Here is a 24,974-nt window from a genome sequence, read left to right as displayed (position 1 = left end):
TGTCCAGGATGTACCCCGCCTGATTGCCTATTGACCGCTGGAGATAGGCACCAGCCTCCCCCGCGACCCCACGTTGACAAGCGGGTTCAAAAAATGCAAGGATGGATGGATGATGGTGTCAGAGCAACAGCACATTCCTGGATGAAAAGTTGCCTGAATCAAAGTCATCAGTATGCAGAAACAATGTATTCTGATCGTCTCAAGGTCATCTTTGGTGTACCACGAGAGTCAATCATGGGCCCTAAACTGTTTTTTTTTTTTTTTTTTTTTTTTTTACTTTACATAAACATTGTATAATGTATTGGCCTAGTGGTAGAGTGTCTGCCCTGGGACTGGGAGATCGGGTTCAAATCCTGGTCGGGTCATATCAAACACCTTAACAATGGGACTCAATACTTGACACACAGCTTTAAGGGGTCAGATTGGGGGGGTTAAACCACCAAATAGTTCCAGAGGTATTTTGTGGAAAAAATACCTGACTCTAAAGACAAATTATGTTCAACCACTAGAATGTGAACATTTCCAATTACTGTTTTCACCAATGTCATGTCTACATCGTTCGAGTCTTTTGATGCTTTATTCTTAAATTTATTAACATTATTGGTAATTTCATTTTAATTGCTGGTTTTAAAACCATTGATGGAGCTCCAATCTCCTTTTCATCTTTTTCACATTATTTACTACTCCCTGATTTTTCAAGTATTTTTGCTAGGTTAGGTCCGATGTTTACAAAAATAAATAAATAAACCACATAATCCTTCAACTATCTCTTGCATATTATTCATTTCTCTGACATTAGCTGTAAAGTAATCCGGATAACTCTTTTTATTTGGTGCCTTTCTAAACAGATTATTTAAAATGTTCCATGTTGCTTTAATGTTATTTTTACTTTTTTGTAGTATCTCATCATAACAGTTCTTTTTAAAGCTTCTCAAAATGTTTGTCAACTTATTTTTATATATTTTATACCTTGTTTCAGCTTCCACAGTTCTCTGACTCAAGAACTTTCTACATAAAGTATTTTTTCCCTGCAAGTGTTTAAAAGCCCGCTTGTCATCCAAGGCTTATCTTTTTTTGTTTTGTTTTGTATTCCACTATTGGACAGTTTTTATCATATAAGTCCTTAAATATGCTAAGAAAATGATCATAAGCTGAGTTAACATTTTCATTATCAAGAACTATTTTCCAATCTTGTTCATCTAGTTCCTTTTTTAGTGCATTCAGGGAATCTTTTAGCTCTTATTATTATCAATGTCTTTTGTCTTCTTGCCACCATCAAAAATAGCAAAAATAGGAAGATGATCACTGATTTCATTTACTAGCAATCCACTGGTAATTTGTTTTTCCATGCAATTTGTAAATATATTATCAATTAATGTAGTGCTATATGTTGTTATTCTGCTAGGCTTTGTTATCAATGGGTGGAGACTCTTAATATATACTGAAACAAAAAATTCATCCGTCTTCTTATGCTCTCTGGGATTCAGCAAGTCGATTTCACCACAAATAAAAGTATCTTTTTTTTTTGCACAATTGCAAAAAGTTCCTCCATAATCTCTTTAAACTTGTCAATGTTAGAATTTAGTGCTTTGTATATACAGCTAACTATTATATTTTTCACATTTTCCCCTAATAATTTCAATAGTAACACATTCCATTCTATTCTCAACTGCTATTGTCATTCTTTCTGCCACCTTAAACTTCAGCTTTTCATCCACATACATTGCAACTCCTCCTCCATTTTTATTTACCCTATTTTTGCAAACCATTTTGTATCCTTGCTTATTAAAATCCACATCTTTCTCTTCTTTAATCCAAGTTTCAGAAATGGCTATTACTTCAAATACTTTATTGAAACCCCTTAGGCAGTTTTGAATATTCAGAAAATTAGCGTACAAACTTCTACTGTAAAAGTGGATTATTGACATACATCGGTCAAACTTATTTAGTACATTTAACTGCTCCTCAGTGTAATATTGACAACTGCTATTCAAATTATTAAAGAAATTATTATCAGGACAAATTTCTTGACCTGGATCAAACATAATTGAGCACAACAACTGTCACTCATTAGTGGCACAGTAGTATGTTTTTTCTCATTAATCTTGTCCTATGTATTTGTGAAGTTTCTCCATACTATTTATTACAGAACATTGGCTTCTTCAGGGGTACCATTAAGACTATTGTAGACTCTACAGTTTGTTGTCCATGTAGCTAAGATTTTCTTCTGCCTTTGAAGAAATTGGGCTTTTTTTGTAGCTATTTCTGCATTATGTTTTGTCAGATGTTCATTTATGTCGACTTCTGTTCCTTTTAGTTTAGGTCGATGTCTCAATAATGCCATCTTGCATTTTCTATTTGTAAACTTAATGATTATATTTGGAGGTTCGTCTGTCTTTTTGCTGAATGGAGAATGACAAGCGTCAGTATCATCCATTTTTACTTCTATTACCTTGGAAAGGAAGAAGGTGATGACTTGTTTTTCCACTGATTGCATCTCTGTGTCCATGGGCGTAATTTTCGGGGGGGGGGGGGGGGGGGGGGACAGGGGGGACATGTCCCCCCAACTTTTTCCAAAGTCAAGTTTGCACCCCTGTACTTTTTACCATCCAAAAACAATAATACGCTATATTAAATTGACACTGGTTGAGCTCTAGGACCAAGCAGAAAACAACCGTTTGTGTTGAAGCCTGAGTCCCATTAGAACATACTGTAAAGACACCCCCCCCCCCCCCCCCCCCGTGTCCCCCCCACCTCTCAAGTGAAAATTACATCCATGTCTGTGTCATTATTCTGCTCATCATTTCTTTTTGACACAGCTTGCGCATAAGACCTATAGGCTTTATTTTGAACCCTGAGACAATAACCTCATTCATTCTAGAGATGGGAATACACTTACTCAATGAAGATGGAGTAGTGGATCATAATCTCTGGCTACAGTTTGCATTAATCACTTTATCACAAGTAAAGGTTTACTAAAAGTTTTTTATGGTGTTTTATTGAACAGTTATTTAGAAATGCAGCTACAAAAACAGCAGGTAAACAATTTGATACTGTTTTCACGTGTCCTCACTGCAAATAGCTTTTAGAGTGCTAATGTTTTTAGCAGATAGCTCAGTGTTTAATGTGGCGTTAATACCTTAATAAATTCAAACAATTGTACAAGAAATTTGGACTTAAAAAGACATAAAATGTTAGTTAGCATTAGATCTTAGCATGTAATCACCATTAGCATTAGCTATCATTGCGAGGTAATTGTGTTTAAAATGGCATCTCACGAGCATAAACAAGACAACGGTCATTTAAATCTTCTCCGGATCTATAAATTTTACCCAACATGAAATAAAATAGTTGTAGGCTTTCAGACTCATAAAGGCTTTTGGTTTGCATTGTAATATGAGATTTGCCACATGAGATAGTTTGTTGTGTCGATCGCATCAGTGTTGGGTAAATCCTCCAGCGTTTATGAAAAGTCAGACTTTTAAGATAATATGAGTCATAACATAAAGGAAGATGCAATTGTTTTTGTAATATCGCGTCTGTCCCAGCTCATTTAGTACACTCACTCTCATTCGTCCCACTGTGTTTTATAGTAAAGCAAAACACTTCCTGTCCACTATTTGAGTTCAGCGCGACGGCAGGGTCACGTGAGTGGAACCCTGCAATCATCACTTTAGATTAGCACGTGAGACTTCAGTCACCGCTAGGCTAACGTTTACCATGACCACTGCAGAGCCAGGAGATGTAAATTTGACATCAACTTTAAAGAGAAAGTGCTGGAAACAAAAAGAGAGCGAAACTGCCAGAAGGAGGGAGAAAAAGGTTAGCACAGAGTTGGACACAGATATGAATATACTAACCCAGTGTTTTATAGGTTCAAATAGACACAAAATCTTGTTTTTATTCATTCTACTGGTAGCTTATTTTGCTCAAATTGAAATTGAGGCATGCCTCTAATTCTGGCCTCCTTCCAATAAAGACCGGAACCAGGGTGTGCTTGAGCAAACAAAGACCCAGGCCTGTATTAGAGGATTTACGGTATGTCATTATTTATCTATTTAATACCTTTAACTTGGTTGTTTCACATTTCCTGCTGTCACAACCTGCCTCTCAACCTGTCTGCTCCCCACAAGGTGGGAAAATCCCAGCTCTCTGATTGGCTACCACCATCTCCATGTTTCTGCTGTGTTTGTATTCTGTGAGAAATTCTGCTGCAAGTGGCAGGGACTATAAAAGTAAAAAAAATCAACCGCTGACTTTCTTGGGTTAAAGTCACAGACAGTGCTAATGCTAGGACAGTGTGTTATTGTAGAAGTTTTTCCTTTAGTTAAAAAAGCCAGTTCCTATTTCTAGTTGAGAGATGGAAAGCAGCTGAGTGATTGATGACCACAGCTGCAGATTGACACCACCTGGGTCAGTTAGAGCTAAAACGGTGTATAAAAGCAACATGAAGACAACTTCTACTTATGTCTCTGAAACCAGCTAAAATAAAGGACATCAGGCTCAGCTGAAGAGCTGCTTCAATAATGGGTAATGCACATAACATTTGTTATCATTTGATTGTTTCCTGAGTTTCTCTGCTTCATCATTGGCTGTGTCTGGAAAAGTTGGTGAATATATCACTTGATTGGAAATGACATTACTTTCATCTCTGATTTTACAGCAAAGGTCTTGATTGTTTACGCCCACCAGAGCTCTGGCTCATTCAACGCTGCAGCCAAAGATCTTGCTGTGGAGGTTCTGACTGCTCAGGGCTGCACTGTAGAAGTCTCTGACCTGTATGCCATGGACTTTAAAGCTGCAGCTACAGTTGATGACATCAAAGGTATGAGCTCCCACAGGAAAACTAGTCCTTGTTTTGACCCAGTCACATCTGATGTACCTTGAGCAGGTTCTGTGAAAGATGCTGACCACTTCTCTTACCTACGGGAGACTAAACTGGCCTTTGAGGAAGGAAGGCTGTCGGAGGACATCACCAAGGAGCATGCTAAAATCATTGAGGCGGATCTGATCATCTTTCAGGTATATAGTATAAAATAGATGCACTGGTCATGTTAACCCTTTAGATCAACTTTACTTTTATTTCAGTTCCCCTTGTACTGGTTTGGTCTTCCTGCAATCATGAAGGGCTGGATCGACAGGGTGCTCACAAATGGCTTTGCCTTCTCGACAGAGCAGCTCTACAGCCAGGGAGTCTTCAAGGTGAGGGTCCATGAGGTTTGCAGTAAATTAGGAACCCATTAACTGAATATGCCTACATGCAGGACAAGAAGACCATGTTGTCCTTCACCACTGGGTCTCTTGAATCCATGTTCAGCCCAACTGGCATCAATGGAGACATGAATGTCACCCTGTGGCCAATCCAGGTGTGTGTTGGACCATCTGCATTAAACCAGATCCTGGGTGCTGTGGACTAACATGACCTTGTTCTCTGCAGAACGGCATTCTGAACTACTGCGGCTTCCAGGTTCTGGCCCCTCAGATCTTCTGGGCTCCCGCTCTAGCAGCTGCTGAAGATTGTAAAGGCATGCTGGAGGGCTGGCGTACACGACTGCAGGGCCTCCTGGAGGAGAAGCCCCTATCCTTCATCCCTCTGGACTCCTTTGACCAGAAGACCTTCCAGCTGAAGCCTGATGTCCATGAGCAACACGCCAGCAAGGAGTTTGGTCTGACTGTGGGCATCCACCTGAACAAGCCTCTGCCCCCCCACAGCCAGATGAAAGCTGGATGCTGAATTGTACTTAAATAAAAGCTGGTTAATTCTGAGCTTGTTTGGGCTTTGAATTTGAGATTTAAACTTTTTATATATATATATTTTAAGGTCTGAGTTCTTACAGGTGGGATTCATTTTAAGCATTCGCTTATTGAAGACTACCTCTGGCTGCAGTAATGTCGCGCCTGAAAGGATGGCTTTATACTTTTATCCTGTTTAAGGTGAACTTGTCTACTGACTGTTCCATGACAATTCATAAGATGTCCTTCTCAGCTGAGTGGTTGCCGGGTCTAAAGCACTGAAATTTATCCTACAGCAATGTTGCAGTCTTCTCTGGCATCTGTAAGTTACGGTAGAAAATGGCAATGTGGAATTAGTTTAGAAACTAAAGCAGTTGGCTTCCCAGGTAAAGGGAGCTAATCATGCTTCCAGCGATAAGTGTGTGCTAATGTCCTAAGCTACTTTGTACCAACTCGCTTAAGTGTATTTACATGTATGACTTGTCTAGAATATTCTGGTGCTGGGCCATAACTGGCAACTGCTGTGAAACTTAAACGAGAGGCGGCAGTGAGTATTGAAGTATTGACTTTATTGAACATGAAAATCAAAACTTAAGTATACAAATAGAAACCGTGTATTGAACAGTGTCAATAGGAAGGGAAAGAACCTCTGGTACCTTAAATTCTTCCCCCCCCCCCCCCCCCCCCCCCCCCCCCCCCGCCATCTTTAAACTTATGCAATGAGGGATTTTGCTTTAGATCTCCCCTTAGCTTAATCCATACTTTTACACCTGTAACAGAAATACAAAATTTAATTTTGTTCTGAAATATGTATGCCTAAAAGTTTGTATCTGAAATTATATACGTTATCTGGTTTTATAAATAGCATGAATATATTTGGTAATTTCTTTTGCACTTTATACATAAACATTGCTGTATATAGTTGAATTAACTTTCAGGATTTTTGAATATATAAATAACGGATTCGTGTGTTTTCTAAATCTAACGTTGTGAATGAACCTCAAAGCTCTTTTCTGTGTGATAAACAAGGGTACAATAGATGTTTTATAAGTGTTATCCCATACATCTACATAGTAAATAAGATAGGGATAAATCAATGAATAATAAAGGACATGGAGTGATTTATTATCCAAGTACTGTCGAGCTTTATTGATAATGTAGATTTTTCTCACAACCTTATTATATACATGTTTAATTTGTGATTTCCAACTTCATTTATTTATTATTCCAAGGAACTTATGTTCTGTTTCTTGCTCAATTTCACATTCATCTATTTGCAGCTTAAAATCAGTTTTATTAGCCATCACAAACAGCACACATTTTGTTTTTGCTATATTTAATGTAAGCTTATTTTCAATAAACCACTCTTTAATAGTGCACATTTCAATTTGAACCATCCTTTCGAAGTCGCTAATATTATCTCCTGCACAGAAAATAGTGGTATCATTGGCAAACAAAACAAATGTCAGTGTATTTGTTACATTACTCAAATCATTAATATATGTAACAGAACAGAATGACTGTTTTTCCCTTCTTTGCTCAAGACTAGTCTGCATGAGATAAGTCTCAAGGTCTCATGCTTTCCTTCTAACCTGCTTATTTTCAGCTCAACAGAAGAACAAAGAATGAACTCTTTTCTTTTAATTAATCAAAGAACCCTATTTTAATAAAGATAATCAATCTAAAGTGTTAGTCAATAAATAAGATGTGACCGATTTGTGAAATCAAAATATTAATTACTTTATTATGATCCTATAGAATATAATAAGTACTGTGACTAAGTGGTCCAACAGGACTCATTTCACGTAGCGTTAAAAGACACAACACTTACTTTCACTGAGCCAATCAGAATCTTACAGATCTGACGGAGGCGTGGTTTTGATGGTGTTTGGTAATTTTTCATTCGACAATAAACCATAACATCCGAAGTATAAAACTATGCCATGTCAGCTCTAACGCCAGTTCAAAGCGTTCCAGAGAAAGTGACGGAGTGGCCTATCCTGATCTATACTCTTTAACCGAAAGAACAATGACAAGCGGAAAAATTTGTCGCTATACCAACCAGCGGCAACAGTTCCCTTCAGAATAAAAGCTGAACCATCCAGACCCAGCCTTGGGTCTCACCAGATGCTAACAACTTGTCGTGTACCCGGAAGTAACTCAAAGACGGGGCTGATCGGAACCGCGGCTTTTCCTTCCGGCTCGGTTCCAGAGAGGGTCCACTGGACCTCGATATTCCTGATCTACAGAGGACTTCCACGATGGGTAGGTAGACCGACATGATGGTGTCTCATGTGTTTCTGAACCTCCTAACCAAAGCTTAATGCGAAAACAACACCTTCAGTTCCCATCAGAACAATCGCTTCTTCGGATTTGCTTGTTCTGATTTAACATCACACGTCATCCATCCACCGCCTCATCCATTTTAGTTACACTATACATTTAGTTTTAAAGTCAGTCTATTTTAATTTGATAGTAATAAAATTCTTAACTTTTAAACTTCACTCTCTCTCTTCTGTTGTCTCTGAGTGAATACGGAGCGGTTATCTAATCCCTGCATTAAAAAGATCCAATCTTCTGGTTTAAATAACCCACCGATCCGTAAGGTGGATTTCATATTTCCTATGGAATCCCACGCCTTATGGCTCATTAAATAACTGTAATCTAACTTCATTACATATATAATAAAAATAATTTTGGACCCAACACAGACCCCTGTGGTACTCCACAATCAATGTCCAACCATGAAGATGAACATACTCCAAACTTCACAAACTGTCTCCTCTGCTGTAGATAGCTTGTCAGCCAGCTCAACACTACACCCCTAATCCCATACCTCTCTACCTTTCCAAGTAACATTTTGTGATTAACCGTATCAAAAGCCTTTTTTAAGTCAATAAATATCCATAGAACATGTTTCTTCTGATCAATTAACGTTGTAATTTCTTCCACAGAATGCATCAAAGCTAGTGCTGTTGAGCTGTTCAATCTAAATCCATACTGACAGTCTGATATTATCTCATATTTATTCAAAAATATTTTGAGTCGGTTATTGAACAATTTTTCAAGAATCTTTGAAAATTGTGGAAGCAATGAAATTGGCCTATAGTTTGTAAATTGATGCTTATCCCCAGTTTTATTTATTGGTATAACTTTTGCAACTTTCATTAATTTTGGGAATACACCTGATTGAAAAGACAAATTGCAAATATATGAAAGTGGTTTTGAAATTCCTTCTATCACCCTTTTTACCGTCATCATGTCAATACCATGATTGTCAGTTGATGTTTTACCTTTACAAGTTTTTACAATTTGTATTATTTTTTTCCTCTACAGCTGAAAGAAACATAGAATGAGGATTGGGTTTGATTTTTTTTAAGAATGGTGTATGTGATGCTGAAGAGCTAGATATGCTTTCTGCCAATGCCGGCTCTATACTCACGAATAATTTATTAAAGCTATCAGCCACATCACCATATTCATGTTTTACAATACTGTTTTCAACAAAAATTTTCAGAAATTTATCATTACCTAAATTTGGTTGAACTACATAATTTAATATTTTCCACACTTCTCTAATATTATGTTAACCATTATTCAAAATGTTATAATAAGCTTCTGAAGTTTTTTTATTTATAAACAACCTGTACAAATTATTTTTCTTTTTGCAGGCACACCTTATCCCCTTCGTCATCCATGGTTGATTATTCTTTTTTATTGAGCTACTAAATTATGTTAAGGGACAATTTTTATCATACAATGAAGTAAATATTCTTACAAAGGTTTCATAAGCCTGGTCAACATCAGTTACACTTCCTCCCATGTCTGTCTTATCAATCTGTTCTTCAAGGCATTAGTTGTATCAACGGTTCGTATACGTCTGTACCTTATACTATTATCTGGATTATTATTCCTATAATTATCACCATAAATTATAAAGATTGGCAAGTGGTCAGTAATATCATTATCTAAGAGATCACTTATTATATTTGTCTCTATGTTATTTGTTAGTATATTATCAAGTAATGTTGCACAGTGTGAAGTTACTCTAGTTGGTTTAGTAATTGTCGGGTAAAGGCTTAAACTATATGCTATATTAATAAATTAATCTATTTGCTTCAGTTTGTTAGGATTTAGGAGATCAATGTGAAAGTCACCGCAAATGAAGATTGTCTTCTGAAGTGTTGAATAGGTTCCTTCAAACCATTTAAAAAGGCATGCATATCAGACCCAGGTGCCCTGTATGTATACACAACTGACGGCAATGTTCTTCATATTAGACTTTGATATTTCTATAGATATACACTCTAATAAATTATCAACTGAAAATGACCTTTTTTTCCCAACTTTGTATTTTAAATTTTTATCATCATACAGTGCAACACCTCCTCCACTCTTATTTTGTCTATTAATATAATTGGCTTCATTGCCATTCCTATTGGCAAATATTATTATCACAGCTTGTTTTTCACTGTTACTCCTTTGACATAGCAGGTGACATGCTTCAATGTTGCAAGAGTCCACTTCAACAGCCTTCGACTTGAGGAAGGTAACCACCTGTTGTTCCATAGAAGTATTTTCTTCCTCATAAGGCTGTTGACCATTATTGGTATTAGCTACCACTGCTCAGGCGTATGTTTGGGGTTTAATTGGTAAACCACTGACAATGACATCATTTAATCTGGTGTACTGCTCTAATTCTGCCACTTTTGTCTCTAACAACAACACTTGGTAGACTTGGTTTGTGAACTGCAGTATCTAAATTTGACCAAAAGAGGTCCTTCATACACATTTTTAAAGGAAATACTTCTGTTCTTACTTGATCTGACAAATGTTATACTGACAAATGCAATATGAAGTTTGTGTAAACTGTTGCAAAAATATGTTTTGGCAGTCTGCAATGAATGGCTACTGTGACACTGTCATACACTTAACCTAATAATTGTGCATTCACCAAAACAATTTAATGGTTTTTGCCATCTTTTATTCACAACATTGTGGTGCGACGGTGGAAAAGGAGTTGTGGGTTCTCACCTCACTCAGAGTGTGATGTCCCTGAGCAGGACCGTTCACCAGCCTATAGCTGGTGGTTGGAGGGAACTGGCGCCACCCAGTGTGAATGGCAGCCCCACCTCCATCAGTCAGCCTCAGGGCTGCTGTGGCTCATCACCATCAGCAGGTGAATGTGTGCAAACAAATGTGCTGTAAAGCACCTTGGGGTCTTTTAGGACTCTAGAAGGTGCTATATAAATACAGACCATTAAAACATTTTACATGCAACTGGAAGTATTTATAAAAAAAAAGGATGTGCTGCAGATGTTTTCAGGTAAGAATGTACTGTTAACCCGCTTGTCTGCACATGCTAAACACCTGACAGGATAGGGTGCTAACAGGCTTGTTTGCTGAGTGTTGCAACTTAGTATTTGAGATTGTGTAGCTCAAGAAAAAGAAGAAGAAGATATAATTTTTATAGCGCCTCTCAAGATAAAAATCACGAGGCGCTTCACAAAAATAAAACATGTAAAAATATGAAAAAGAATTTAGAAAATGGTCAAAAATATATTTAAAATGAGCAAAAAAATAGACAATTTGTGATTTAAAAATGTAAAGAAAGAGAGAGAGTGAATAGGAAAGAGGAAAATCAGTGGATCCTGAGGAAGGTGGAATGGGTAAGGAGAGCAGAATAAAGAGAGTGGTGAAGAAGGTCATACAAAAGCCAGCTTGAACAAGTGAGTCTTCAGCTGGTTTTTGAAGGAGACCACTGAGTCCACTGATCTCAGGCTCAGGGGGAGAGAGTTCCAGAGTCTGGGGGCCACAGCAGCAAATGATCTGTCACCTTTGGTCTTTAGCCTGGTGCTGCACAACCAGTAGGCTTTGATCACTGGACCTCAGGGACCTGCTGGGGGTGTAGGGACTAAGAAGATCACCAATGTAAGATGGTGCTTGTCCATGTAAGGCCCTATAGACCAGAACCAGGATCTTTAAATGAACCCTGAAGTTGACTGGCAGCCAGTGAAGCTGGAGGAGAAGCGGGGTGATGTCAGTGAATGATGTATTCGTTCGTTCGTTCGTTCGTTCGTTCGTTCATTCATCCATTCATTCATTCAATCATTCATTCATTCATGATGTATTCAGCAGCCGTTCCAAGCTTTTGACAGCACGTTATAGTGTAGTATCATCAGTAAATAAAGTGATTTTAGATACAATACATACATCATTTATATAAAGTAAAAAAAAATAAATAAAAAAATTAGGACCCCGCACGGACCCTTGTGGTACACCAAAGGTGACCTTGAGTCAATCAGAATTTACGTATGTTGCATTTCTGTACATACTGGTGACTTTTTATCCAGAAATATGCTGTTGATAAACATGCCCCCAACTTCTTTTCTAGGCAAAACACACAATTTCTTCCTGAGACAACACGGAGAATACAGCTATAGGCAAAATATTTAGCGTAACAATGTGTGCGTGTGTGTGTGTGTGTGTGTGTGTGTGTGTGTGTGTGTGTGTGTTGTGTGTGTGTGTGTGTGTGTGTGTGTGTGTGTGTGTGTGTGTGTGTGTGTGTGTGTGTGTGTGTGTGTGTGTGTGTGTGTGTGTGAGCTGAAAGACACAGAGGCTCACAAACAAGGCTGCCAACTTTTGAACATTTCAAAGAGTGAGACGGGATTATGGGGTTGGGAGTGGACAATTCGCCAACCATTTAGAGCGGGGCGAGGGGGGGGGGGTTATTAATATTGAGGCTTTTTCTGCTCTATATTTTATTTATTTATTTCTACTCTGTACGGAAGAGGATTAGAGCCACTGACTAGAAGAAAAAAAAAGAAAGAGAATTCTTACTTTTTCTCAGAATTCTGACTTTTAATCTTGGAATTCTGACACGGAATTCTGGGAAAAAAAATCAGAATTCTCTTTTTTTTCTTATTTTTTTTTCAGTGGCCCTAATCCTCTTCTGACGTTACATAGGGAACTGACTTTTATTTAATACAAATTTTCTTTTCGTGTGGAAAATTTAACATCCAATTCTCCTGGGGCCTCATTTATCAAGCTTGCTTACGCACAAAATAGGGTCGGAAAACTGCGTAAGCAACTTTCCACGCAAACTTTGGGATTTATGAAAGAAAACTTAGCGGAAAAATGTGCGCAACTTTAAGTTGACTAAGGGCCTTGCTTACGCACATTTTGGACATGGAGCGGCTGCAGTGCTGCTGCTGAGAAGGATAAAATTATGAAATCCTGCAGCATTATCACTTGTACTGCTTCGATTTCACACAGAAAAAGACCCCCCCACACGCAAACACACGCGCGCGCACACACACACACACATGCGTGCACACACACACACACACACACACACACACACACACACACACACACACACACACACACACACACACACACACACACACACACACACACAGCCTGAAGCGCAGAACACCATCAACAGCAGGTGTGATCTATGCAGAATATCAGCAGGGGGACAGATTGAGACAGAATGTCATGCTTCTGTGACAGTGTGTGTGTCCGGTCACTGTGACCCAATTAATCATGCGCCCTGGCCACTTGGACAAGGGAGATCTCTGTTTGGCTGACTGGTTAGCGTGCGTGACTTTCACCCGGAAGTCAGGGGATCGAATGCCGATTGGACCATTTTTTTTATATCCTCCACAGATCTCGCTGAAGAATTCACAACATTGACGGCTTCAGCAACGCTGTGCCACTCCGTGGATTTTATCTCATTTGTTTTGCAAAAGCCCTTCCCTTCATTTCTCCACGTCACCCACAGGTACCTCAATTTCTGCTTCTGTGAAATTGCGCTTCCGTGATCTGCCTTGATCTATGGTCACATCGTCATTGGCGGAGTGCTGCAACAGCCGGCTTATGTATATGCATGAGATTCACAAGGCACTTTGCATTGACTACTTATGGCAGTAAGTGGGCGTGGTGAGGGCAGGATGTGACTAAAAAGCAGCTGAGAAACATTCTCGATAGTCTCCGATTTATGGAGCGGAGATTGCGTGCAGCTGTGTGTACTCCATGTTTGATAGATCACAAACCTACTTGGCGTAAGAACATTTTTTATCCATCCATCCATCTATCTATCTATCTATCTATCTATCTATCTATCTATCTATCTATCTATCTATCTATCTATCTATCTATCTATCTATCTATCTATCTATCTATCTATCTATCTATCTATCTATCTATCTATCTATCTATCTATCTATCTATCTATCTATCTATCTATCTATCTATCTATCAGCAGTAAAGAGTTACAGCTACATGTCACAAATATCACACAAGAACTTTTAATTATAATGAATGGAATTTTTTTAAAATTACATCTAGGGATGGGCAATATCATGTTATTCCTAATATTACCAGTTATTATTTCCTGCCAAGAAAAAAAATCTGTCATGTTAAGCTAACTTCATTGATGCAGTTGCATCCACTAAACAGAGGATTAGGTTCATGTGGGTCATTAGCATGAAGTTATGAAGTTATCAAAGCAAACATGGCTGGAATCTCAGTTTTACGTGTAATCTGTTTCTCTAAGTGTATGTGTTGCTGTAACGAGTGAATATCCCCTCTGTGGGACTAATAAATTTTACTCTATTCTTTTCTATTAGTAATTCGTATCAGCCAGTAGGGAAGAAAAAACGTTTGAGGAATTTTGGCCTTTCCAGGCTTCCGTAGCAGTAACCTGGTTATGGAGGAGGGGGTTGTCTCACAAACAGGTAAAACACACTGATGAAACAGTGAATTACAGTAAAACATTAGGATTCCTATTGTTTTAATTCCCCGTGTCACCAACTAATGTAGGAAAGGGACCGTGTGAGTGAGTCACCATGGTAGAAAGCACAGCTTGCTGTGAGCGAGAGTAGCGATCTGTGGCTGATGAGTGAAAACAAAAGAAAAACATTCGGGACTGAAGCTCCACCAACATCGGCTGGCGACACGGCTGCATTTCTAAATAAAGCATGTCATTTTGGCGACGCACGCAGCCGCAGGTCACGGTTCTGGGAAAAAGAACCAGGCATGCCCCTCCCATCAACAGCAGGTGGAGCTCACCGCTCCACCCATCTCACAACCAGAGCGGAAAAAAGCACATCGGCTTGGATTATACAGATGGGATTCTGTGTGTGAAATAACACCAGTGAAATTATTACTTAAAGCGCAAGTCACCCCCTACTAGAGTATTACTCCACTCCCACTTCCTGTTTGAAAAATGCAACAAATGCTGTTGCCTAGCAGACTGAGAGGGCGGAGCCGCTAACAAATACACACACACACACAGGCTCACAATGACATTGTGACATCATAAGGTACCAGATAACATTCTAGGGTACCTCTAAAGCCTGATTTATGCTTCTCCATCTGCGTCAGTGCGGAGACACACAACGCCATTATCCGTCCTTGCGTAGGGCTCCGGCAGGCACGCAAGTACGTACGGAGTCGAGCCCACTTTTTTAAACATCCGTCGAACAAGACGGACAACGCAAGCTTGTGATTGGTCAGGACACCGCTGTTGTTTACAGTGCCGCCATTGCAAAGAGAGCCGAGGATAACTAGCGGCAGACACGGAGAAGCTTGAAGAATACCTCGCAAAAAAACTTTAAAAATATGAACGTTTAATTCTCCTGTGACTGTAGGAGTGAAAAGATGCGCAGCAAGCGTTTTATTTGTGGACGGAAACGGGTTTAGAGGTGGGGAGCGCATGAAGAGGTGGGAGAATGAGAGACAAATATGTCCGTGTTAAAAGTCTCTTATATACACAAAAAACATAATATAAACACACTATCTTGGACCGATACATGACAGGATACCACAGAACAGCGGTACGCCCTCTGTGGTCCTGCCGGGGAATTGCTTTGCAACACTCCCCAGGAGACTGAGAAGTATGAAAGCAAAACACTTCCATCAATCCGTGCGTGTCTGTCCCTTGCGGAGCTGACGGAGAAGCATAAACCAGCCTTTAGCCTATAGCGCTGGCAGATTTAAATTCAGCTGCAGTGCAGAGTTTTTACCTGACAACGGCACAACATTCACAGTTTTAGTCAGAAATTTTAAATTTTAACTAAAATGCACTGAAGTGCAAAACTATTGACTACACGTGTCTGCAGCATGATTAGACACACATTTATATAGTTTATCAGAAAAAAAGTTGATTTGGGGGTGACTTGCTCTTTAAGTGTTGTTTGTGTGCATGTTGTTCAGTAGCTAATGCTATAATTAATATAATCAGTTTATTTTTTCATAAGCCCTACACACTGTACATGATGCGCGTTTGGGGAGCGCAGGCACTGGTTTAGCATGAGAGATTGGAGGTGTGGCGTGAGAGCGCGTGAAGAGGGTCAAATGCGTGTGTCTCACGCTCAGTGCATGAGAGTTGGCAGCCCTGTCATAAATGAGGCACTTGTTTATTAAAATCTTCCCCCTCACAGTTGCTGAGTTGACTGTGTTTGCTACCAGATGTGTGCCAGCTCTTGTCTAGGTTTGAAACCCATGGCTGAGTCAACGCCAGGCAACATTCCTGCGTGGGTTTGACCACAGGCAACTGTTGCTTTACAGGAAAGTAATGTAAAGGAAAAAGCCAAAATGGCAGCATGAGAGGATTAACCCAGCCACATGTGCTTCATGTGGGTTGTAGAAATGGGGAGTGGCACGCAATTCTTAAACATCTTTTGGACAGACAGACAAAAACAGACATGCACGCTATCAAATATCTGGGATCCACATAGATACGCGTGGGCCCTGACTTTTTGTGTTTACACCCTCAAATGGGAAACATCTACACCGTCCTGAAGCAGATCTCTTGTGAGAGCAATGTTTGAACTGTTGTGTTAAATAAAAAAGAAGACGAGTCTTACTTTTAGTTAACTATAAAAGTTATATGATTTAATCAGTGCCAGCTGATTGATTGACAACCTTGATTGCCAATTGACAACACATGATAGAGCTGAGCTTCAGGATGTATAAAACCAGCATGTGGAGGAATTACAGCAGAGTGAGCAGTTTTCTCCTTCCTTAACCAGCAGATTAAGAAGGTGTCTGGTCCAGCTTTGAACCTGCTGCATAATGGGTGAGGTTTTCTATTGTGTTTGACTTGTTTACTATAGTTTAAGTCTAATATTTCTTTTTATGACTTTGCAGTTAAGAAGGTCTTGATTGTTTACGCTCACCAGAGCTCTGGCTCATTCAACGCTGCAGCTAAAGATCTTGCTGTGGAGGTTCTGACTGCTCAGGGCTGCACTGTGGAAGTCTCTGACCTGTATGCCATGGACTTTAAAGCTGCAGCTACAGTTGATGACATCAAAGGTATGAGCTCCCACAGGAGAACTAGTCCTTGTTTTGACCCAGTCACATCTGATGTACCTTGAGCAGGTTCTGTGAAAGATGCTGACCACTTCTCTTACCTACGGGAGACTAAACTTGCCTTTGAGGAAGGAAGGCTGTCGGAGGACATCACCAAGGAGCATGCTAAAATCATTGAGGCAGATCTGATCATCTTTCAGGTATATAGTATAAAATGGATGTACTGGTCATGTTAACCTTTTAGATCAACTTTACTTTTATTTCAGTTCCCCATGTACTGGTTTGGTCTTCCTGCAATCATGAAGGGCTGGATCGACAGGGTGCTCACAAATGGCTTTGCCTTCTCGACGGAGCAGCTCTACAGCCAGGGAGTCTTCAAGGTGAGGGTCCATCATGAGGTTTGCAGTAAATTAGGGTTGTCCCTAACCCAAACCATTAACTGAATATGCCTTCATGCAGGACAAGAAGACCATGTTGTCCTTCACCACTGGGTCTCTTGAATCCATGTTCAGCCCAACTGGCATCAATGGAGATATGAATGTCACCCTGTGGCCAATCCAGGTGTGTGTTGGACCATCTGCATTAAACCAGATCTCGGGTGCCGTGGACTAACATGACCTTGTTCTGTCTGCAGAACGGCATTCTGAACTACTGCGGCTTCCAGGTTCTGGCCCCTCAGATCTTCTGGGCTCCCGCTCTAGCAGCTGCTGAAGATCGTAAAGGCATGCTGGAGGGCTGGCGTACACGACTGCAGGGCCTCCAGGAGGAGAAGCCTCTGTCCTTCATCCCTCTGGACTCCTTTGACCAGAAGACCTTCCAGCTGAAGCCTGATGTCCATGAGCAACATGCCAGCAAGGAGTTTGGTCTGACTGTGGGCATCCACCTGAACAAGCCTCTGCCCCCCCACAGCCAGATGAAAGCTGGATGCTGAATTGTACTTGAATAAAAGCTGGTTTATTCTGAGCTTGTGTTTGAATGCACCCTCCACATCATTGAACTTGAATTTGACAGTATGGGGAAAATGATGATCCTGTTACATGTAGGCAGGTTTAAGCACCATTTATGGTAAATGTTGTCCATGGTCTAGATGGTGGTGCTTATCTCTCCCTATGGACATGTAGACAACTTAACCCTTTGAGTGGTCTGCATCACATAGCTTTGCTTTACATTTGTGTTATATATTTGCAAAGAAACTTAAACCGAAAAGCTGCAAGGAACGAGTCTTTGCCCTTGTCAAAAGTCATGGTACTGAAACTTTTCCAGATTCTCTGAAGAGCCTGGTTAAGGTGTAAAACTTTTTACCAAGAAATTTTATCAGGCTGCAAAAGTGTGCCAAAATCCAGTCCCTCATTCTTTGAGTTTAGTGTATGAAAATAAAGAGAATATCAACTTCAATGGCTTTAATGCAACTAAAACACCCCCACTGTATCTTTTTTTTGGCCAACCTTCAATGCCACAAATGACTTGCATAAATTGGAAATCATTGTCAGAGCAACAGAACATTCCTGGATGAAGAGTTGCCTGAATCAAGCATCTAGCCTGGCAAGCTAGACTAAAATGTATTATTTAGTCTGGCCACGCTCCATTGACTGCTCTCGGTTGTGGGGCGGGTTCTACCGTTGTCTTTCAAATGATCTCTGCATTCCACTGGAAAATGAATGTGACATACTCTTGTTTCACTCCGTTGCATCCCACCCACCAGGCATATAGAATGCCCTGATTGGCCCACAAAGCGGATAAAGCTCTGTGATTTGTTCACTAAGCAGAGCACTATGATTGGCCCACCATTATGGACCAATCACAGCTCTTTATGTGTTTGAAACCCCTCTAGAGAGCTGTGATTGGCTAGCCAGAGTCCTGGTAGGAGCTGCTGAGGTTCCAATGGAGCATGCCTAGACCATTCTTTGCAAAGCAAGAATTTGGTCTAGTTGACTAGGCTATCAAACATCAGTATGTGTAGAAACAATGTATTGACTCAAGGTCACGTTTGGTGTACCACGAGTCAATCCTGGGCCCTAAACTGTCTGCATTATACATAAACAATGTATAATGCATTGGCCTAGTGGTAGTGTCTGCCCTGGGACTGGGAGATCGGGTTCAAATCCTGGTCGGGTCATACCTAAGACCTTAAGCATGGGACCCAATGCCTCCCTGCTTGACACGCAGCTTTAAGGGGTTGAATGGGGGGGTTAAATCACCAAATTGTTCCTGAATGTGGCCACAGCTGCAGCTCACCTCTCCCCACGGGGATGCATCAAATGCGGAGATGAATTTCACCATGGTGTGATGAATTAATGGGACTTTAACTTTTTAAACCACTTTATTTGCTGATGATATTACACTATATTGGTAAAAGATTTGGAATAACTTATGTGCACTGTAAGTCCTCTAATATTGACCTTTATTCCTTTAACGGTCGGGTCTCCTACATTAGCCGGCCTCGCTGTCAGCGGGCGGGTAAATAAAGACCGGTCTCTAATTGTGGCCCAGGCTATTATTAGAAACACAGTTTTTTTTCTCTGGAAGCATCATCATTGCCGGTATGTCCATGGGGAGAGTGGGCTGGAGGTGTCAAGTTGGTTTCACACAACGTTGCATCCATGTCACCAACTGCAGAGCTGGGTCAGAAGGTAGTTGCTGCAGCACAGAACCTTATTTAATTTGTTGACTGGGTGTAAAAATGCCCAAATTCTGTGCGATTAAGACAAAAACAAACTTTTTTTTCGTGTCCTGAAAGTAGTGCGCCACAAAGGACTTACTGAAACGTACTCAACGAAAATGGAGTAGTGGATCATAATCTCTGGCTACAGTTTGCATTGATCACTTTATCACAGGTAAGGGTTTACTAAAAGTTTTTTATGTTGTTTTATTGAACAGTTATTTAGAAATGCAGCTACAAAAACAGCAGGTACACAGTTTGATACTGTTTACACGTGTCCTCACCACAAATAGCTTTTAGAGTGCTAATGTTTTTAGCAGTTAGCTCAGTGTTTAATGTGGCATTAATACCTTAATAAAATCAAAAAAATGTACAAGAAATTTGGACTTAAAAAGGCATAAAATATTAGTTAGCATTATATCTTAGCATGTACTCCCCGTTAGCATTAGCTATCATTACGAGGTAATTGTGTAATTAAAATGGCATCTCACGAGCATAAACAAGACAACGGTCATTTCAATCTACTCCGGATCTCTAAATTGTTACCCAACATGAAATAAAATTGTTGCAGGCTTTCAGACTCATAAAGGTGTTTCATTTGCTGTGTAATATGAGATTTGCCACATGAGATAGTTTGTTGTGTCGATCGCTTCAGTGTTGGGTAAATCCTCCAGCGTTTATGAAAAGTCCGAGTTTTAAAATAATATGAGTGTAGCGCCCAGAAATGGTCAGTTTTTCCTCTACAGTTTGACTTCTTCAGTATCCGGTCATATGGAGACATAAGTCTGCATCTGGTGCCTTTAATCTGCAAGAAAGTTTCTGCAGTGCCCTGGCACACACGATAACATATTGTCAACAAGCTGTTGCCTCACCAAGGTCTCTCTTCAAGCTTCTTCTTATCTCAGACTGCTTTGCTTCACAGAACAAGAAGCATGAACTTGTATAATAATGAACTGTTATAAATAATGGTGTTAAAATAATTATATAATGAATGGATAATATGGTTAAATGAAATGTTTTGATTAATCTGTGCCTAAATTAATACGGCTGAAATGAATGTCCTTGCAATAGACATTTGTCAGATAATCAGCGTACATGACTTGACAGCTCACACACTCATACACATGACAAGATGATAAGGTTAAAGTAATCTCATGACACATTGCTTTCTGATCCACAAATCAGAGCTCCTGTATCTGAGCAAGGGGACGTTTCTGAGGTTGATGGCAAAACCCCCTTAACATATCAAATTCTGATTTGTCAGTAAATCATAATATGGCAATTACTAAAACAGCAATCACTTCCTGAGTGAGTCAGTTGAGCCAAACTCTGTACTGGCCACCGGAGGAAAACTCTTCGAACCACCGCATCTTTTGACAAGCTGTCAAAACCTGTTGCACGCTGCAGCTGACACTGCAAACAAAGCTGACACAGCTCCAACTCATTAAGAGTCATTCCATAGACGTAAAGAACTACCTGTTGTGACCTGGAGACAACTCGAAGACCGGTCTAGTGGTGCTGCAGTTTCTCCTAAGGACTTTGGTGCCTTGGAGTCCACTGACTTCAACACATTCCGGATCTACCCCGGGGATCTCCGAAAAGGTTACGTAGGCGCGACAGATTGCGTCTGATGCCGTTTTATAAACCATCACTTCTAGTTTAATGCAGACCAAATTCAATCACACTCAGAACTCAGTTTCTTCCAGATACGAGGGTTCTGATAACATCACATTCACACATCATACAGTCATCACCTCATAGTTTCCTAGATGTCATGTCTTATAATTTGTTTAGAAAATAAATGTCTTACTTTTTATACACTTGACTTTGTCTGATTTAATATGAAGTGTACTTACGATCCCTGAATAAACAAGGAATCTTAATTCTTCTGGTTGAATATTCAAGGATCAATCGGGTTGATATTCTATAGTTATATGGAATCATCAAATCTTATTGATCATAATTTAAACCCCAAAATACATCTGTAGAATACCACTACATGAGTCATAACCTAAAGGAAGATGCAATTGTTTTTGTAATATCGCGTCTGTCCCAGCTCATTTAATACACTCACTCTCATTTGTCCCACTGTGTTTTATAGTAAAGCAAAACACTTCCTGTCCACTATTTGAGTTCAGCGCGACGGCAGGGTCACGTGAGTGGAACCCAGCAATCATCACTTTTGATTAGCACGTGAGACTTCAGTCACCGCTAGGCTAACGTTTACCATGACCACTGCAGAGCCAGGAGATGTACATTTGACATCAACTTCAAAGATAAAGTGCTGGAAACAAAAAGAGAGCGAAACTGCCAGAAGGAGGGAGAAAAGGGTTAGCACGGAGTTGGACACAAAACTGAATAAACTAACCCAGTGTTTTATAGGTTCAAATAGACACAAAATCTTGGTTTTATTCATTCTACTGGTAGTTTATTTTGCTCAAATTGAAACTGAGGCATGCCTCTAATTCTGGCCTCCTTCCAATAAAGACCGGAACCAGGGTGTGCTTGAGCAAATAAAGACCCAGGCCTGTATTAGAGGATTTACGGCATGTCATTATTTATCTATTTAATACCTTTAACTTGGTTGTTTCACATTTCCTGCTGTCACAACCTGCCTCTCAACCTGTCTGCTCCCCACAAGGTGGGGAAATCCCAGCTCTCTGATTGGCTACCACCATCTCCATGTTTCTGCTGTGTTTGTATTCTGTGAGAATTTCTGCTGCAAGTGGCAGGGACTATACAAGTAAAAAAAAATCAACCTCTGACTTTCTTGGGTTAAAGTCACAGACAGTGCTAATGCTAGGACAGTGTGTTATTGTAGAAGTTTTTCCTTTAGTTAAAAAAGCCAGTTCCTATTTCTAGTTGAGAGATGGAAAGCAGCTGAGTGATTGATGACCACAGCTGCAGATTGACACCACCTGGGTCAGTTAGAGCTAAAACGGTGTATAAAAGCAACATGAAGACAACTTCTACTTATGTCTCTGAAACCAGCTAAAATAAAGGACATTGGGCTCAGCTGAAGAGCTGCTTCAATAATGGGTAATGCACATAACTTTTGTTATCATTTGATTGTTTCCTCAGTTTCTCTGCTTCATCATTGGCTGTGTCTGGAAAAGTAGATGAATATTGTTACTTGATTGGAAATGACATTACTTTCATCTCTGACTTTACAGCAAAGGTCTTGATTGTTTACGCCCACCAGAGCTCTGGCTCATTCAACGCTGCAGCTAAAGATCTTGCTGTGGAGGTTCTGACTGCTCAGGGCTGCTCTGTAGAAGTCTCTGACCTGTATGCCATGGACTTTAAAGCTGCAGCTACAGTTGATGACATCAAAGGTATGAGCTCCCACAGGAAAACTAGTCCTTGTTTTGACCCAGTCACATCTGATGTACCTTGAGTAGGTTCTGTGAAAGATGCTGACCACTTCTCTTACCTACGGGAGACTAAACTTGCCTTACTTTTGAATTAAACAAATTTCGTTTCAGGAGAAATTCAGGACCCTGACCACTTCAGTTACAAAAGGGAGACCAAAATTGCCTTTGAGGAACGAAGGCTGTCAGAGGACATCACCAAGGAGCATGCTAAAATCATTGAGGCAGATCTGATCATCTTTCAGGTATATAGTATAAAACAGATGTACTTGTCATGTAAACCCTTTAGATCAACTTTACTTTTATTTCAGTTCCCCATGTACTGGTTTGGTCTTCCTGCAATCATGAAGGGCTGGATCGACAGGGTGCTCACAAATGGCTTTGCCTTCTCGACGGAGCAGCTCTACAGCCAGGGAGTCTTCAAGGTGAGGGTCCATGAGGTTTGCAGTAAATTAAGGAACCCATTAACTGAATATGCCTACATGCAGGACAAGAAGACCATGTTGTCCTTCACCACTGGGTCTCTTGAATCCATGTTCAGCCCAACTGGCATCAATGGAGACATGAATGTCACCCTGTGGCCAATCCAGGTGTGTGTTGGACCATCTGCATTAAACCAGATCTCGGGTGCCGTGGACTAACATGACCTTGTTCTGTCTGCAGAACGGCATTCTGAACTACTGCGGCTTCCAGGTTCTGGCCCCTCAGATCTTCTGGGCTCCCGCTCTAGCAGCTGCTGAAGATCGTAAAGGCATGCTGGAGGGCTGGCGTACACGACTGCAGGGCCTCCTGGAGGAGAAGCCTCTGTCCTTCATCCCTCTGGACTCCTTTGACCAGAAGACCTTCCAGCTGAAGCCTGATGTCCATGAGCAACATGCCAGCAAGGAGTTTGGTCTGACTGTGGGCATCCACCTGAACAAGCCTCTGCCCCCCCACAGCCAGATGAAAGCTGGATGCTGATTATCATACAACCTCAATAAAAGCTGGTTTACTCTGAACTATAGCCAATGTATTATATTTGCTACTACCTTGTCACTTGATGTTAATTTTTCCCAGACATTTAGTTGACATCCTTCTATTGTGAACCTAAAGCACCGACACTTCTACTTTAAAAGGATGGATGCATTTCCAAACTGACTTCCTGCAGCAAATGCATTAGTCACTGCTCCTGGGAGGCTTTCCTGTAAAAGCACTGAAGTGTTTGCTGAACAGGATTTTGAGATTAACTCCATTAATGTGAACAAAGCACTTGAGGGAGCTCACCTGCTAAAATGCTATCTATCCAGAATGGAGGCAATGAGCTCTGCCTTTTAATAAAACTATCCCAAGGTCAGTATGAGGAAGCTCCAACCTTCCATTCTCTGTAATTATGTACCTAAATACACGAAGCTGGTTAGAATTGGTATTTGCAGTCAGCTTTGCTAAGAAACAAGTGGCTGAGGGTTGACCCCCCCCCCACCCCACCTGAGACTAAGCTTTTGTTTGGGTAAGAAGGAAATGAGACTGGGGAGGGGGTGAGGCGCATTAAGGAAATGGCCTTGCACTCCGTCCAGGCTGAAGCTTTGACATGTAGGAACTAGATGGTGTTCATGCTCTCAAGGTTTCACAAGGTCATGGTGTGTTTGCTTGTGCTAAATCAGTTTCATGCAGCTCAATCACCTGTCTCTCTGCAAGGTAACTTACTTACAGGAGTTTAAAATGTGAAGCTTTTAGGTCACTGTGGTTCTGTTTTATGCCAAACTGCAAGATGGAAATGGTTGCTTTTTCCTGCTGGAATCATTGTTGCAGGCGGCAAAGTGTTGGACCTGGAATAAATAGGTTTGCAGGAGTGTAATGTTTATGCTATGCTGTTTGATCTGGTTGTCATGTTCAATTGTGCATCCAAATTTTCC

The 24,974-nt window shown here is 40.4% G+C and overlaps 3 protein-coding genes across 4 annotated transcripts; all 3 read left to right on the top strand.

The window, feature by feature from the left end:
* The first annotated feature begins 4,218 nt into the window (after window positions 1–4,218).
* Window positions 4,219–5,766, top strand: LOC129164947 (ribosyldihydronicotinamide dehydrogenase [quinone]-like). Its single transcript, XM_054746859.2, has 6 exons — window positions 4,219–4,530; window positions 4,664–4,825; window positions 4,892–5,022; window positions 5,089–5,202; window positions 5,265–5,366; window positions 5,438–5,766. Exons 1-6 carry the CDS (start codon window positions 4,527–4,529, stop codon window positions 5,732–5,734), a joined length of 810 nt encoding a protein of 269 aa, XP_054602834.1. The 5' UTR covers window positions 4,219–4,526; the 3' UTR covers window positions 5,735–5,766.
* Window positions 5,767–16,696: 10,930 nt separating this feature from the next.
* LOC107389887 (ribosyldihydronicotinamide dehydrogenase [quinone]) lies at window positions 16,697–18,015 on the top strand. Its single transcript, XM_015966302.3, has 6 exons — window positions 16,697–16,819; window positions 16,891–17,055; window positions 17,122–17,252; window positions 17,319–17,432; window positions 17,512–17,613; window positions 17,687–18,015. Exons 1-6 carry the CDS (start codon window positions 16,816–16,818, stop codon window positions 17,981–17,983), a joined length of 813 nt encoding a protein of 270 aa, XP_015821788.2. The 5' UTR covers window positions 16,697–16,815; the 3' UTR covers window positions 17,984–18,015.
* A 4,595-nt stretch (window positions 18,016–22,610) lies between these two features.
* On the top strand, window positions 22,611–24,085 carry LOC107389921 (ribosyldihydronicotinamide dehydrogenase [quinone]). 2 transcript variants are annotated; one of them, XM_015966336.3, is made up of 6 exons: window positions 22,611–22,750; window positions 22,885–23,046; window positions 23,197–23,327; window positions 23,394–23,507; window positions 23,571–23,672; window positions 23,746–24,085. In XM_015966336.3, exons 1-6 carry the CDS (start codon window positions 22,747–22,749, stop codon window positions 24,040–24,042), a joined length of 810 nt encoding a protein of 269 aa, XP_015821822.1. In that variant the 5' UTR covers window positions 22,611–22,746; the 3' UTR covers window positions 24,043–24,085. The 2 variants fall into 2 exon arrangements, with proteins under 2 accessions (XP_015821822.1, XP_054602835.1); XM_054746860.2 differs by having other exon boundaries at window positions 23,197–23,507.
* The last annotated feature ends 889 nt before the right edge of the window (window positions 24,086–24,974 follow it).

This window comes from Nothobranchius furzeri, chromosome 14 (assembly GCF_043380555.1).
Source record: "Nothobranchius furzeri strain GRZ-AD chromosome 14, NfurGRZ-RIMD1, whole genome shotgun sequence".
Lineage (NCBI taxonomy): Eukaryota > Metazoa > Chordata > Actinopteri > Cyprinodontiformes > Nothobranchiidae > Nothobranchius > Nothobranchius furzeri.
Note: the sequence above shows the minus strand (reverse complement) of the source record. Positions and strands in the feature narration are given on the sequence as shown.